General features: G+C 38.9%; 1 protein-coding gene and 1 pseudogene across 1 annotated transcript; both read left to right on the forward strand.

Annotated features, from left to right (window-relative positions):
- Positions 1 to 4,191: 4,191 nt before the first annotated feature.
- On the forward strand, positions 4,192 to 10,753 carry LOC133733946 (DNA-directed RNA polymerases IV and V subunit 2-like; annotated as a pseudogene).
- Positions 10,754 to 11,634: 881 nt separating this feature from the next.
- LOC133733947 (leucine-rich repeat receptor protein kinase HPCA1-like) lies at positions 11,635 to 17,036 on the forward strand. Its single transcript, XM_062161605.1, has 19 exons — positions 11,635 to 11,776; positions 12,094 to 12,211; positions 12,305 to 12,376; positions 12,565 to 12,642; positions 12,744 to 12,815; positions 12,939 to 13,100; positions 13,202 to 13,276; positions 13,454 to 13,525; positions 13,621 to 13,692; positions 13,810 to 13,878; positions 13,988 to 14,062; positions 14,224 to 14,295; positions 14,492 to 14,629; positions 14,762 to 15,249; positions 15,317 to 15,450; positions 15,560 to 15,691; positions 15,775 to 15,994; positions 16,099 to 16,334; positions 16,437 to 17,036. Exons 1-19 carry the CDS (start codon positions 11,674 to 11,676, stop codon positions 16,890 to 16,892), a joined length of 2,844 nt encoding a protein of 947 aa, XP_062017589.1. The 5' UTR covers positions 11,635 to 11,673; the 3' UTR covers positions 16,893 to 17,036.
- Positions 17,037 to 17,401: the final 365 nt, after the last annotated feature.

Consider the following 17,401-nt stretch of genomic DNA (forward strand, 5'->3'; position numbering starts at 1 on the left):
ACAAAGACCTACCAGTAAAACCCTAAAAAAATAACACGATGAGTAGCCATGATCAACCTGTCCTCCTCTCCCAGATTGTTGGCCAGTCGCATGAGGGAGACACAGTCCTGACCAATGCCAACTGCATTTGTGAAACCATGCCAAATTGCAAATTTTACACAATAAAATCCAAATATATACTGCTCTGGAGCTTGATGATGAGGAACCTCCTGTGGAGGAACTGATGGATACTTAAGCAAATGGCACGCTGCACGTGGTGGATGCAGAGGCAATGGCAGCTTCTGTGGTTGAGTTGGGGTCTTCACCCAATTAGTTTGGTGCATTAAAAAGAAAAATTTCAAGAATTAAGATAAAAAAATTTACAATATATTGTCACGGATTCAAATAGGAGATCCGAAGATCACCCATTACATTCGTTGCTCAAGTAAGTGCACTGACTACACATTAAAAATGACTACTAGCCTAGACTACTCCGCCTTGATCAATGAGAAGCTACAACGCCAAAAAAACCAGTACATCCGCCTATGACCTTTTTCGTGTACATCAGTACTGACCCTTGGACACATTGTAACAACCCAAAGAAACAAGGTATACAAGGCCAAGGCCACTGCACCCACCAGTAAAAGATGGAGCATTATTACTCAAAAAATAATAATAAACAAAAAATAAAATTGGGCCCAAAGCAAAGCCCAGACCCAATAGCATTCAAACCCTAGCCGAACTCCAAGCTGCAGCAGCCACCACACCACCACCACGTTTATGAGACCCTAGCCACTGCCACGACTCCCACAAGTAGACTTCAGACGACCATCCACCCCACCATCGTTGCCAACACGCCGACAAGAAGCACCACCTCCCCCAAACGCCTCCTTCCCACATGGTTCCGAAGCACCCATACCGGCCAGATCAGAAAACTCTGATCCAAAACGAGCTCGTTGAAGCCCCACCTCATGTCGTTCTGCCAGCCGCTGCCGTCAATCAAGGGAACAAAACGTCGATACCACCCGTCTGCCACCACCAAAGCCTCCAAATGATCAGAAGATGCAGGCCCACCACAAGCTTGTCAAGGTCCAAGCCGCACTGCCTCAGCACAGATTGAGAAACAGCCATCTAAACGTCCCCGCCCGGCCGCACTCATCGTTCACCAACAAGGCTAATAGCCTGGCGCAGCACGGGAGCCGCCGAACGAGAGTCTCCAAGCTTACCTAAGGAAACCTAGCTGCCCTCTCCTTTCTTGAGAGAGCGAGAGAGTAAAAAATGTCTTCACGAGAAATTATTGTTTTACGGATTCAAATCTTATTGATATAAGGAATGCATAGTTTAACGGTGAGTCAACCAGTGTAACGCAAGCAAATCAACAAGATTAGTTGGTGATCTTCTCAATAAGTTCGCACAGAGCAACGGAACGATTTCTAGTGGTAAAACTCAATCAATGTTAAATACTTTTCCTCATCATATATCAACCTCTAACATATCCGAGTTAGAGGTTATTATATGATGAGAAAGAAGTAATTTGTGTGATCTAGTTCTTAATGATCATCGATATATATTACACAAACTACTTGACTATAGAAGAAAATTAATGGTATTCACATGACAAGCAAATGGTATTATATATAAGTTTTTATTGTAATTAAGCTATGAAATTTGATTGGTCGGATGTAGATGCTACGTGGTGCAATTGATATGTTTAGAACTTGTCATTTGTAATTTCTTTTTATACGAACTATTCCTTTGTAAAGAAGAGAAAACATGTACATTTTTTGGTCATGCTCACCTACTCAACTGATTTCTTATTCAATAAGTAGGTAAATACAAGAAAATAATATAAAGGAATATTAAACGGAAATATAGGAGTGTTGAGAATCTTAGACGTTTTAGCTCTTCACGCGTACCAAAATGACGGAGAGAGTGATCGATTGGAAAGAGATGGGTCATTAAGTTCGTAATCTTGTTGGGCCTTCAAACAAGTCCATTGCAATCCAAAAGAAGCCCTCTAGTTAACAAGAAATATGACATGCCTAGGTTGTCAAACAACTAATATACGGCTTCAAGAACTCAACATGCCTAATTATCACGCGATACACGTAGACCCAAACTACGTTTGGGGCTTATATCAAGGGATGTGGTGTGAAATGTAACAAATTCTATAATGTCTATAGTTAAGATGAGATCCTTCGATAACTTTAGACTTGGGGACCGAAATTCTTGTTTGAGGGACCAAAGTCTCAACATGGGCTAGTGGAGGAATGAAGAGAAAGCCAAGCAAAACTAAAGCCCATTAGAGCCATTTTCCCATTCAAAGTCTATTAGGTTAGTCTCTAGCCCTAAGCTCATCAGGATCATCTTCTCTCACAAATGAGAAACATCGTTATGTCAAGATCACTGCTGGGATTGATGTTCTACCATTTTTGGTAAAAGCCCAAAATTCATGGAAAAGCTTCCGAACTACTATCCTCAGCAATCTTGTTTCAATTTTCAATAACCCTACAATTCTATGATCACAATTTACAATAGCAGAAATTGGGGGAGAATCTCCCAAAGATCAAAGCAGCGTAGAACTTAGGATGATCACCGTCCTATACCTATACCACCATCCTCCACTCTCATAGCCTGAATAAATTTTCACCAATTTGGTTCCATGGAGAAAACTAAACTTGAAAGCTTAGGAACCATCTCCCTGAAATTGAAAATGCTCTCTCAGGACCCTCAATCCTTGGCATCGATCTTCTTCTCCCACCTTCGCTATAAAAAGTGGGTCCACTATCGCTGAAATTCAAGCAACAACGACCCAAAGACATCTGGCAAGAGATCAAGCTTCATCTCTGAAAAGCTAGTCATCAATACCCAAACAACCTAACCCACAACCCAAAATCAGGCTATTGCTGGAATCCTCTGTCCACTAAATTCTCAGGCATCTAGCTCCCAGACCACATCCATCTATAAGCTCCATTCTTGTGAAATCAGTTCTAATTGCTACTGTTACCATCCGGCTAGTCGCAACAAAATCGTTCTTAGGTCAAACCTTTGAGCAATTTTGGGCCTAATCTCGTTTCATTAACAGAGTTTTGCTGTTGAAAATCCAGAGAACAAAATCACCCTCATAAAGTTTTTATTGTAAGCTATGAACTTTGTTTGGTCGGATGTAGATTCTATGTGGCACGATCGATATGTTTATATCAAAATGAATATCTTTTTCCCTCCCTTTCACCTCATGGCCACACCAATCTTGAACTCAGTTTCTAAGTACCTTGGTGACTTGAGCCCCGCCAACAAGCAAAAACAAATCTTAATGTTCTGGCTCCCCATTTCGTTGATCGAAAATCCTTTTAGTGGTAATACTTTAACAATAAAATCAGCATATTGATGATAAAGAAAAGCAACAGTATTTATAGTAGGGGCTTTCTTATCCACCTACACCACCTGCCTCTGTCTCTCTGCACCAATGAGCAGAAAGAAGCCATTGATGACCTCCTCATCGCCTCCATTGTGACAGAGATCGACAAAGAAGTGCTGTCATGAGTTTTTTTTTTTGGAAAGGGTAAAATTGGATTTTGAAAATTTTAAAAACTAAAAGCGGTCCAAAAAGAAAATTTGGAGATCTGAATAGACCCGCTCTTTCAGATTTCTTATCCGATAAGCCGGTAGGACCTACTTAAAAAAGAATAAAAATATAATGCAGTGAGGAATGATCCTAGACGTTTTAGCTCCTCGCGCGTGGTACCAAAAAGACGGAGCAGATCGGAGACAGAGAGAGTGATCGACTGGAAAAATCCGACAACCCTCTCACCCGCATTGTTCTTAAACCCTAAAGGTAAGACCTTTCATTTCTCACTAAGTCTCTCAAAAACCAAACTTTAGACAAAATCAGGGTTTAGGGTTCTATCTACACTACTCTGTTCATCTCATATTCATTTCTGTATCTATCAAGTTCCAAACTTTCTCTATTTTCAGGACAGAAACTTAAGATAGGATGAAGCTGGTATCTGTTTGGTGTGGAAAATTTGCTGCATTTGGGTTAATTTTATTGAAATCTGTAAGGGGGAAAGCTTTTCCAATCGGGTTGACATGGATATTGATGATGATGATGAATCTGTTGATTCGACTAGCATACATGATCTGGGAGAAGCTTTTTTGAAGGATTTCTGTAAGGAGGCATCAGTTTCATTCTTCAACCAGTATGGCCTCATTAGTCACCAAATAAACTCGTACAATGACTTCATTAAAAATGGTATACAAAGAGTCGTTGATAGTTATGGTGAGATTATAGTTGAGCCTGGGTATGACCCGTCGAAGAAGGGGAATGCAGAATGGCGGTATGCTTCTGTCAGGTTTGGGGCGGTGCTGTGAATGATAGGGAGTATTATATGCTACCTAGGCATGCTCGTCTTCAAAATATGACATACTCAGCTAAGATCAAAGTGAACGTTACTATTGAGGTAAACAAATTTGATTGCTAGTTTGATTAAATGCATGAAAGTTACTAGATCGGATTCACATTAGGTGATTTGTGTACAAAACTACAAACTATTGCAGTAATATTTGTCTCATGTTGTCATTGAGATGTATGTTTACTCCACTTTTCTTGCCAGGGTTTGATTTTCATATACATTTGGCATAATGTTGTTTGAATGCATTCGAAAAAATGCCAGCTAAAATTGCAGCGGACACTTTCATAGTTTGATTATAATATGCCTGTGGGTGGGCATACACATAGAGTAATATCATCTTATGGAATACTAATCTGAAAGGATTCGTTTATATTTCAAAACTTCTTAAACATTCTTATTTATCTTTTTTTTTTGTTTATTTTTTTTTATGTACATGTATATACTCAAAATCTTGTCAGAAGCGAAAAGTTTAAAACTGGAGAAGAACAATGTCTTGACAAGCAGATTGTGACTACGGAGAGTAGAGATGTCTTTATTGGTAAGCTCCCAGTGATGGTGAAGTCTGACTTGTGTTGGCTGAAAGACGAGAGAGCTGACTGTGAATTTGACCATGGAGGTTATTTTATAATCAAGGGTGCAGAGAAGGTGAGCTCAAAACTGTTTTACTCTGTTTCCTGTGTCAGTTATTTTCTTGAAAACCTGTCTGTGCAAATGTCACAGGATTTTACTTTGTCCTTGTTATTCAATGCCTTTCTACCTGTGGTTTTCTATACATAATTTTAGTGACGTCTATGGGATGCCTATTGCAGACCTTTATTGCGCAAGAGCAGAGCTGTCTGAAGAGACTTCTAATTACAAGTAATCAGGGGCTCACAGTAGCATATAGGTCTGATGTCAAGCGGCATAGACTAATAATAAGATTATCTGGGATTTCTCAACTTGAAAACATTGAAGGATTAGAGAAAGTTTTGTCAGTGTACTTTATGTCAGCAGAAATCCCTGTCTGGATTTGGTTTTTTGCCCTTGGGGTTTCTTCGGACAATGAAGTTATAGATCTGATTGATTATGGCAAAGAAGATGCAAGCATTTCAAACATTCTAGTTGCCTCAATTCTTGATGCTGACCAAAGAAAAGATAACTTCCGAAGAGGGAAGAATGCTCTCAGATATGTTGAAGAGATGATAAAGAATACCACGTTTCCTCCTTGGGAAAGCATTGAAGAATGCATCAGCATGTATCTGTTCCCCAATCTGAGAGGCATGAAACTTCTTGGCTATATGGTGAAGTCTCTTTTACAGACCTTCAGAGGCCACAAGAAATGTGACAACTGAAAAGAATTGAAGAACAAGAGGCTTCACTTGGCTGGTGAGCTTCTAGAGCGAGAGCTGAAGGCACACATAGGACATGCAGGGAGGTGCATGGCAAAGGCTTTGCAGAGAGACCTTTGTGGTTACTCTGTTGTCCGCCCGGTTGAGCAATATATAGATGCTACAATAGTAACTAATGGCATCTCCAGAGCATTCTCAACAGGAGCGTTGTGTCATCCTTTCAAGACTATGGAGAGGATATCTGGTGTGGTGGTAAATGTTGGGAAAACAAATCCACTGCAAACAATGGTAGATATGAGGAAGACACGCCTCCAAGTTCAATACACGGGGAAGGTTCGAGATGCCAGATATCCGTGAGTACCTTCTAATTTATTTTACGTTTTTGTTTCATGCTTTTCTTGCAACAGCTTTGTTTCTGTCAATGGTGAAACTACTGAATGCTATAGCTCAACTATTAGTGGTCAGCTCTAGATATTTACATTCTTCCTTGTACGTTATATTTATTGAAATGAATTAGGGACCTTCTGATAGTGAGAGACTATCAGAATCTTTACATAATGAATTCCTTCAGTATTATGTGCTGTGCTTTCATGTGGCAAAAAAATTATCACAAATAGAGTCCTGGACCTATTAAGTTTCTTATCTTGGTTATAAATGGACTGATTAGATAAGTTACTGAGTTTTTTGTGAATTTGAGTGAAGTCACTTGTAAGCTTTTGCCGTTCTGTTATTGGAGAGGATGCTCTAAGAATAGATTTAATAGTGAATTCTGTTAATGATAGCTCAGTCAGTTGGAGTGGTGGACAAAGATATAAGCCTTGTTTTCCACTTTTCTTGTCATCTGTTTATTCAGATGTCATTTCTATAATCTGAACAGAAGTGATTTCTGTTGTTTGGGTTGTGTCCCGGAATCTATATATATATATAGACACACACCCACACCGCCAATACACACACACACACACGCCACCAATATATATATACACCACCAATAATAGTTGCATGTGTTTAGCCTAGGGTGTCTTAATTTTTATTTTTGTTTATTAATTTATCTTTTTTCGCTCTTGAGGTAAGTTTTTACAGAACTGTGGATAATAGAAGCTTGTGGATGCAGGCATACTTCTCACTGGGGTAGGGTTTTCTTTATCTCAACCCCAGATGGTGAGAATTGTGGGCTTGTGAAAAATTTGGCTACCACTGCACTGATAAGTACAAACATATTGGAGCCCATATTGCCCGAGTTTTTCTCTTGTGGCATGGAGGAGCTGGTAGATGATACTTCAACATCACTTGATGGGAAGAATAAAGTTTTTCTCAATGGGGATTGGGTTGGCATTTGTGAAGATTCTGGTGATTTTGTCACGAGACTAAGGACATTGAGACGCAGGAAAAAGTTGCTACAGCAGGTTTTCTCTTGTTCAGAATTCACATTGCCTCCTTTTATTTGATCGCCATGATTTCATTGTGCTGCAGTTTAGCAAATTAATTGAACTATGATGTATAAAAAGTGAATTTGGATGATACTGTGTTATATAACAGCTTTAGGGGCATATGTTTTCTTATTATCTAAAAAGGCTAAAAGCTTTTTCTTTGTGTATTTCTTCTCTTCATTCCAAGGCATATATACATCAGAAGTTCTGTGCTTTGATTCTTCAAAAGCTATCAAATGACAGTTGCATGGGTTGTTCCTTTCACACCTTTTCTTTGCTCCTGTCTTTTGACTAATCATTGGTAATGATATTGTCTTAGATGGAAATCAAAAGAGATGAGCAGCTCTGGGAAGTACGAATATATTCTGATGCTGGAAGGATTCTACGTCCTTTCCTGGTAGTTAAGAATTTGAATAAGATTAAAGCATCCAAGGGAAAAAAACACACGTTCCAAGATCTTCTTGGCAATGGAATAATCGAGCTCATTGGAGCTGAAGAAGAAGAGGATTGCTGTACAGCATGGGACGTCAGGCATCTATTTATGGAAGACAATGGGGAGTCAGCAGTCAAGTACACACACTGTGAACTGGACCTGTCATTTTTGTTAGGCTTAAGTTGTGGTATCATTCCCTTTTCAAACCATGATCATGCAAGGAGGGTTCTATACCAGTCTCAGAAGCACTCTCAGCAGGTCATTGGTTTTTCTACCACAAATCCTAACCACAGAGTGGTTACTCTGTCTCACCAACTACGCTACCCTCAGAGGCCGCTTTTTTGTAATATGATATCTGATTGCCTTGGCCAACCAGGAAACCCAGTGAGCCATAACAGAGTTATGTCCAAGCCTGAATACTTTAATGGCCAAAATGCAATTGTTGCATTCAATGTGCACCTAGGATATAACCAAGAAGATTCTATTGTGATGAACCGCGCATCTGTGCAACGTGGCATGTTCAAATCTGAGCACATACGGAGCTACAAGGCTGAAGCTGAAAACAAGTTCCCATTGGGAAAAAGGAGGAATCCAGATGACTGTATAAACTTTGGCAAAATACAGAGTAGATTTGGAAGTGTTGACAGCCTTGATGATGATGGATTCCCTCGTATAGGTGCATATCTGCTGAGTGGTGATATTATTATTGGGAGGTGCAGTGAATCTGGTACTGATCATAGCATAAAACTGAGGCATACTGAAAGAGGAAATGTTCAGAAGGTTGTACTTTCCTCTAATGACGAGGGAAAGAATTTTGGTGTTGTATGCTTAAGACAGGTATGTTTTCCTATGCACTTGATTTAATATTTTATCTTAGACATTTATCTGGATTGCCTCATATCTTCAAATGCATGTAAACTTATGTATTTTGGGGGACACCGTGGTTTGTGGTTAATATGTGATGTGTGTGGAAGATGGCAGCAAAATGTCTGTAATCTTCTGCAGATGGACTGGCATCAAATAGTGTGTTGTATATCGCCTGCTATTGCTTTCTGTTTTTACTTATGAGAAACCAAATTCCATTGACTAATGACGTTTATAATTTTTTGGCTTAGGTTTGTTCTCCTTGTCTTGTGATGCAGGACAAGTAGCAAAAGAACTGTAGAACTAGGGTTTATTTGCAGCAGTCTTGATTGTTAGAAAGAAAAGGGATTTAGAATAAGAAACTTAAGAAGAAAAGGGATAGAACTACTAGCATCACACCAGTAGGGTTTCTAGGCATCACACCTAGAGAACTTAGGCATCACACCTAAGGTAAGGCTGCATCACACAAACCTGGAGAGAAGCAAAAGCTTTCAATTTTTATTAACTCAAATCTGCCAATAAAAGACTACAAAGGCCTCTATATATAGGGAGGCTAAGATAACTCTAGAATAACTAGGGATATCCTTAAAGAATCCTAAAGAAATAATCCTAATAATTATAAGAATCCTAATAATAAAAGCCCAGATATATTTGAACTACTTTCCAAATCTTGACTTAAAATATTCTGCTTGTATTCTTCATCATCTTGGAGACAAGTTCTCAAGCATGCATGGGTGTCCTAGGCTTTTTGGAGTCTGAAGAGAACTTCCCCTTTACAATACAGGGGATTGTTCCAGATATTGTAATTAATCCACATGCTTTTCCTTCACGACAAGCTCCTGGTCAACTCCTAGAGGCTGCTTTGGGGAAGGGGATTGCCTGTGGTGGCTCAATGAGATATGCAACTCCTTTCTCTACTCCCTCTGTTGATGACATCACAGATCAGCTTCATGGGTAACTCTTCATTCTATTCATATGACTTTTACCTTTAACTTTATTTTATATTTGATCAGTCGATGGGGGGTCTGACTTCTCTGAACCATACTGGAAACTTGCATTTCTGTGGTGGCTTCTTTGAAATGTGTTTCTCTATGGATGTGCCTGCAAAATTTAATGCATGTCTTTCCTCAATTTCTATAATGAGAAGTATTATAGGAAATTTAAACAACCAGTCAACCTTTTGAAAAAGAGGATCAAAGTTTGATCATAAGAAACCCTTGTCAGTTGAATAAATGTGAATCTGTTAATGTTTGTTCCTGGGGTGCAGTAAAGTTGACTAACTTGCTTGTATTTGAGGTTAGTTGAGTTGAGTTGTATATTATCTATTGATTGTTATGAGACATTTACTTCTTGGATTTTGGGCAATGTTGCTGAGTCTACATCATGTCTGAACTTTTATTACATGTTTGCCTCTATAAAAGAGTGGTTTTCTTCTGTTTTATAAAACTAGCAAAATTAAATAACGTTAAAAAGTGTTCAGTACTGTGTGTCATGACTCTTCAGAATGTTCGTGCCATGAAATCCTTGCGAAATGTAGTGTATTTTGCTACTATGGTACCAAGTACCACTGTTTTGTCTCTTCATTTTTCAGTTATCCATTCTTTTCCAAGTGGAATTTACATGGTTACCTACAAGATTATTCTTATGTTTAGAAAAGAATATTTAGTTATTGAACTCTCCACCCTCCGCTCCCCCCTTAGATGGATTATAGTGATTCATGTATTGTTTAATATCTTTGACAGAGCTGGATTTCAAAGATGGGGAAATGAGAGAGTATACAGTGGTCAAACTGGTCAAATGGTTCGCCAACTGATATTTATGGGCCCAACATTTTATCAACGTCTCATTCACATTTTAGGAACATTGGGCCAGTTCACCCTCTCACCCGGCAGCCAGTGGCAGAGATTTTGTGGGGTAAAGTTTGGTGAGATGGAGCTCGACTGCCTTATAGCCCATGGAGCATCAGCAAACTTACATGAACGCCTTTTCACTCTTTGTGACTCCTCCCAAATGCATGCTTGCCAGAAATGCAAAAATGCGGCTACTGTGATAGATGGAACAGTTGATGGCCGTAGAATCAGGGGTCCCTATTGCCTGGTCTGTAAGTCTGTTGATGACATTGTCAGGTTGAATGTTCCATACGGGGCCAAGTTATTGTGCCAGGAACTTTTCAGTATGGGCATAAGTCTCAAGTTTGAGACCAGGCTCTGCTGAGTGAGCACTAGAACTCTGTTTTGGGAGCGCTATAGAACTTTGTTTTGTAAATGACTATGAATATCTCTCAGTTACTGCCCAGTCGGTTTTCAAGGATTCTAGTTCCAGTGGTTGATTGTAATTTCTAACTCTCTTAACTTATATGTTTTTGTTCTGTGTGACCAAGTCATGAGCATAATTAGGCTTTCTTAATCGGCTAGGGCCCAAAACGTTTTTAAATCATGTTGTCTTCACGTATACATTTACATCAGCCCCCAACTAGCTAGGACTAAATTATAAATTACTGTTGGAGTGTTGGTGCAGTTGTTGATTTTGAGTTGCTTCATTTGATTGTTTCAGAGATGATGACTACGTAGAGATAATGACTTTCTACCAATCCCATGTTAATGGGTGTACTGATAACTTGGTTTTAACTTTTCTGGGGATGACTCATCCTTCTCATGCTGTTTCCTCTGTTCTTTGAGCAATATATATTCCATTTCTGTCATATCCAGTAAAACCTCGGACCCTTTTTATTTCCGAGTTATTAATTGTTGGACCAATTGGTTTGAATATGGAAGATGGTTACATTTGTTACAAGTTTTGGAATCTGACCATGGACTATCCGAGGGTCGACAATCTCGATAGACTTTTTTTTTTAAAATTTTTTTTATTGAGATCACACAGTATACTCCTAGGCTTCCTAGGCCCAGAGACTAATCCGTACGCGGGGAGTCATGTCAAAACACTTCTTCCCCCCGGCCACCAAGAATAGATTGGGATTTAAACTTCAATCAGCGTCAGTGAGATTCGAACCCGGATGTGGGGGCTCTACACCTGGAGGCTTTTACCAACTCGACCACTTGTGATGGTTGACAATCTCGATAGACTTAAATAGGCTCCATCCTTACCAACTCGACCACTTGTGATGGTTGACAATCTCGATAGACTTAAATAGGCTCCATCTGAGTTGCTTCTTCACAGATTGTTCTACACAGCAAAAGTTGGCTAGTAAGGTGACTAAGAAGGTTTTGATGCCCATTTGCCATAAAGTAATGGGTTGTGCAACTCGTGTGTTTCGGCTACTCCTGTTAATCCCATTCTTTGTTATTGCAGCAGAGGGAACTGTTCTGGAGTGTGAGTTTTATCCAACTTTAAGCTAGATATATGTCATCTTTCATCATGTAATTAATCAGTTTAGTTCATAGGTTTATGACAGGCTATTGATATTTCTTCTTCGGCTTGCTTGATAGCACCTTTCTGCATTTCCATAGTTTGATCTTGTTCAGTACTAGCCATTTTGTAGGTTTGTTTCCTGTCCACAAGACAGTTGTCTTAAGTAGCACTAAAGAGCTTCAATTAACATTGAGTTATAGAATGTAATATTGTGAATTCCTCAAGTCAGTCTCAGCTCATTGTTGAAGAACTAAACTGATGGAAAGAATCTGATGCAGTTATTGCTATTACGACACTCCAGCATGAGTGGGGCATTACACCTCCAAGTTGGAATGGTTCAGAACCTTGTGACAACTGGGAAGGTATTGAATGCACCAATTCCCGGATTACTGCTATGTAAGTTCGTAGTCTGTTTCCACCTTTTTTATTGCTCATATATATTGCTTGCTTCCATTTTCCTTTTACTGATTCGTCTGCTTTTTATTTCAGAGCATTGGCAGACATGGGTTTGGAAGGTCGGCTATCCAGTGAACTTGAGACGTTCTCTGAGCTAAAGATCCTGTAAGTCTTCTCCCTTCCAATTTTTAAGTTGTTATTCACCACAATCTAGGATTGTCTAGGCACTAAACTGGCAGGTTTGAATAACTTGCATATCATCATTACCAGAATTATTTTAGCTTCCTTAACCATAGATTTGTCCATTCCTCAATTTGTAAGTTGTAACTAATTTTCCATCACATTTTGTATAGGGTTCTGTCTTACAACAAGGACCTGACAGGACAACTTCACGAAGCATCAATTGGACGCTTGAGGAAACTGGAAATCTTGTAAGAAAAAAAAAATGGACCAGTGGTTTCTGCAGTAGAGCAATTATTATAATACTTCTATGTGATCGTTTGTCCACCTAATTAACTTTGTTGCATGCCAGAATCCTGGATGGTTGCGATTTCTCTGGTCCTATTCCAGCTACAATAGGATCTCTAAAGCAACTCTCTTATCTGTAAGGTTTCCAAACTTTCTATCCCCCCACCCTGTTTCTTTGTTTTGCAGCTTCCTTCTTCTAATGATATGTGTAGGCCTATATGCAGTAACTCCCGAACTCTTCATTTATATCCTACTGCAGATCTCTGAAAAATAATAGATTCAGTGGACCAATTCCGCCTTCTATCGGCAATCTGTCCAATCTAGTCTTTCTGGACCTATCAGACAACAAACTTGAGGGTCCCATTCCTGTCTCTAGTAGGACTACATCTGGTCTTGATATGTTAAATAAATCAGAGCACTTGTATGCCCCCTCTAGTTAGTACTTTTGAGTTGATTAACTTTGACTAGTATTGTACTCTCCAATTCATGTCCAACTCATTTTTTTTTTCTCTTTAAATACAGTCATTTTTCAAATAACCAGCTTTCAGGCAATATCCCCCCTCAACTCTTCAGCTCAGAGATGGCTCTTAAACATTTGTAAGTGTTGCTAAATTGTTCATTTTCTAAAATAGCTTGAAGATGGGGATCTATGCAATTTCAGCATATAATATGAAATGTATGACCTCATGGTGCATATATACTTGCCTGTCCTTGGTGCACATTTCAGTATTAAAAGGCATTGCTAACTGAATGAAATTTTTTTTGTCTGTGCAGGATGTTAGACCGAAATAATCTAGATGGCAGCATCCCATCTAAACTCGGACTGGTGAAAACTCTGCAGGCAATGTGAGTGTTTTTCATATCCTCAAGTTTATACCAAGATTTATCCTCAAATGTAAAGGTAGTTTCACTTAGTATATGTCTTTCTCTGGTGCGTACAGACGCCTTGATAGGAATTCTTTAAGCGGGACTGTGCCATCAAGCCTCAACAATCTTCGGAAGGTAGCTGAATTGTAAGTATATATGGACCACCAATTAAGAAATTTAGGCATACCAGTTTCTAGGAAAGTTTCAAACATCTTGTTTAGAATTCATTTTACTAAGAGAGGCTATTTGTAATATGTTTTCAGGCACTTGTCCAACAATATGCTGAGTGGCCCGGTGCCGAACCTTTCTGGCATGGATTCCCTCTATTATGTGTCAGTCGCAACCATATTACTGAATTTGATTTTACAGGAATAGCTATGAATTACTTCTTTCCCTTAATGATTATATTACATTCATGCTTCTATGAAACTTTATTTGCAGGGACATCAGCAATAATTCTTTTGATGCATCAGAGTTTCCGAATTGGTTTTCAACCTTGACGTTTTTGACAACATTGTATGCTTCGTTCCTCTTTCATATACCTGTGTGTTTGCACAGTTGTATCATGCATTATGTGTGTTTGGGTTTGAATGTGTCTATTTGCAATTGATATATCATCGAGCAGAAGATAATTAGTTAAATGCTCGGAACTAAAGTACATATCAACCCTGTGGCAGAATGATGGAAAACATAGGACTTCAGGGACAAGTTCCGCGAGCCCTTTTCAGCCTTGAATATTTGGAGTCAGTGTGAATATCATGCTGATATTTAGTAGCACGCATACTGAATGCAATAAATGTTACATGGATCTAGACTTCGTTTAGAAGATGGATCTGGTCCAAAGAAGAGAATCAATAATAAAGGAACCTTTTATTCTAGTTTTACAGATTCGATAAGGTTGTATATGTACAGTTATGATTACATATTATTATTGGACTGCTACAGGGTACTAAGAAACAACAATCTCAGTGATTCATTGGATATTGGAACCAATTATAGCAAACAATTGGAGCTAGTTGATCTGCAGAAGAACAACATTGCCGTTCTTGCACAGAACTATGATGGATCCAACTACACGCTGATGTAAGCAATATATAGCATAAAATATTTCACATTTGTTGTTGTCTTTTCTTTAAAATATTGGTTCAACTTCCGAAGGGGGTAACTAGTTATGTGTTTGTCATATTGTTATTAGCAATTATTCATCTTTTGCAGTCTAGTTGAAAATCCAATTTGTGAGGGAAGCAAGTACAACATGGCAAAGAAATACTGTAATATTTCTCCACCAGATTCCTCAATTTCAACTCCAGGAAGTAACTGTCCTACTCCTGTCTGTAAATCCGACCAGGTTGCTTCCCCCAACTGTAATTGTGCATTTCCCTACACACAGACTCTAGTCTTCTTATTTGTTTCTTACTCAAACTTGGAAGACGTAAACTATTACATTCTTCTCGCGGAAAATCTCACAAGATCTTTACAGTCCCTCAACCTTCCTGTGGATTCAGTTTCTCTGAGTTATCCTAAATTGGACTCATCTTCTCAACTTGAACTGATAATACGAATTTTCCCATCTGGTGGTCAAGTTAGCTTCACCCAAGCAGAAGAGTCAGCTATATCAACTGTTCTTAGCAACCAGACTCTCGATGCACGTCCAAGATATTTTGGACCCTTCACTTTTCTTGTTCTTTACACCAACTCTGGAGGTAACTATGAAAACCACATTTTGATCTATCCATGTTTCTCTTTCTCATCATTTTAAGGTGCCTACAGGATCAAACAAGGCCGTGATAATAGGTACAGCAATTGGTGGTTCTGTGCTCCTTTCATTATTAGTCCTTGTAGGGCTTTATGCTCTCCACCAGAAGAGGAAAGCAGATGAGTCAATGAGTGGATCGATCCTTTTGGTAAGCCATCAATAACTTAAAAAGTTCTTAGTGGACTTGACACAGTTTGTTTTGTGACTTCCTGATGAAGGGAGTAATTTTATTGAGTTAATTTTGTATAATGCCGCAGACAGGGATTCCAAATAGCAGTGCTAGTGGTCCTCAACTAAAAGGAGCAAGATTGTTCTCATTTGAAGAGCTCAAGAAATGCACCGATGGTTTTTCAAAAGCAAAAGATATTGGATCTGGGGGTTATGGCCAGGTTAACTTTGATCATCTTTCATTACAATAGGGACTTAATCAAACATCACTACACTATATATGACTTTTGGAAACATTTTACAGGTGTATAAGGGAATTCTTCCTACAGGCCAGATGGTTGCCATTAAAAGAGCTAAAAGGGAATCTATGCAGGGAGGAGTTGAGTTCAATGCCGAGGTTGAGCTCCTATCACGAGTACATCATAAGAATCTTGTTGGCCTTGTTGGTTTTTGTTTTGAACAAGGAGAACAAATATTGGTATATGAGTATGTTCCAAATGGTGATTTGAGGGACAGCCTATCAGGTATTCCATGCACTTGCACTTTACAAAGCTTGTTATAGAAGGGAAAGTATATATTTTACTCTGTTATCAGAAACACTTCTTGATTCATTTCTATCTTGGTTCAGGGAAGTCCGGAATCAGGTTGGACTGGATGAGAAGACTTCAAGTAGCACTTGGTGCGGCGAGAGGTCTGGCATATCTTCATGAACTTGCAAGCCCAACCATTATACACCGGGACATCAAATCAAACAACATTCTGCTCGATAAAGATTTAAATGCAAAAGTTGCTGATTTTGGTCTCTCCAAGTCAATTGCTGATAGTGGAATGGACCACTTATCTACTCAAGTTAAGGGGACACTGGTCAGTAGAAACTCTTAACTCCTCTTGCAAAAATAATGCAATGTAGAAATTATTACAATAGTATCTTAAATATAACTGAACTGTGGTTTTCCATGATTATAGGGCTACTTGGATCCTGAATATTATATGACTCAACAGTTGACTGACAAGAGCGACGTGTATAGCTTTGGCGTGGTAATGTTGGAGCTGATAACTGCTAGAAGGCCAATAATGCAAGGGAAATATATAGTGAGAGTGGTACATATGACAATGGATAAGTCGAAAGATTTGTACAACCTTGATGACATTCTTGATCCATTCATTGGTTTAGGAACAGAGCTGAAAGGTGTAGAAATGTTTGTGGATTTGGCAATGTCTTGTGTAGAAGAACTAGGGGATAAAAGACCAAGAATGGGGGAAGTGGTGAAACAGATAGAGAACATTATACAAATCGCTGCTTTGAACGCCGGTACTAATCCATTGTCCACTTCAGCAAGTTATGAGGAATATGACTGTAAGGACAGCACCGAGGATGTTTACAGCAGACCCTTTGATTATAGTGGAGCTTTTGACGGATGAAGGTAGAAGTTTAGTGAATATGATAATACTTTTATAAAATTGAAGTTGATAAATTTGGATTGTTTATAAAATTTTAATACCTTAAATTGATTTGAATGAGAGATTTGTGCTAAATATGGAACTGTACGTAGGTTGTATTCAGTATCATATGAATAAGAAATAGACCAGCTGAAATGGACTGCTTCTCTCTTGTCTTGGAGAGATTGTTATCTGGTGTAAGTGGAGTTCCTTTGCATCCAGCTTAAACAGGCTATATAAACTTTATGCAAATTGATACGATTTTAATTCATAGATACCTCAAGCAAAGTATATGACACTCTTTTATGGGAAATGAACATATTCACATATAGTCGAGACGGGGAGAAGTGGCTTTCCGGGCCCCCCGATTGCTGATTCCAGGTGTTCTGTTGTCTCTGTGCATTCTGCTGTGCTTGAACCACATCAATTTATCTAAGGAAACTAGTTGATATAAAAATAGTAAAACTCGAGACCGAAAAAAAATGTAATGT

The sequence above is a fragment of the Rosa rugosa genome, chromosome 2 (assembly GCF_958449725.1).
Source record: "Rosa rugosa chromosome 2, drRosRugo1.1, whole genome shotgun sequence".
NCBI classification, from domain to species: Eukaryota; Viridiplantae; Streptophyta; class Magnoliopsida; order Rosales; family Rosaceae; genus Rosa; species Rosa rugosa.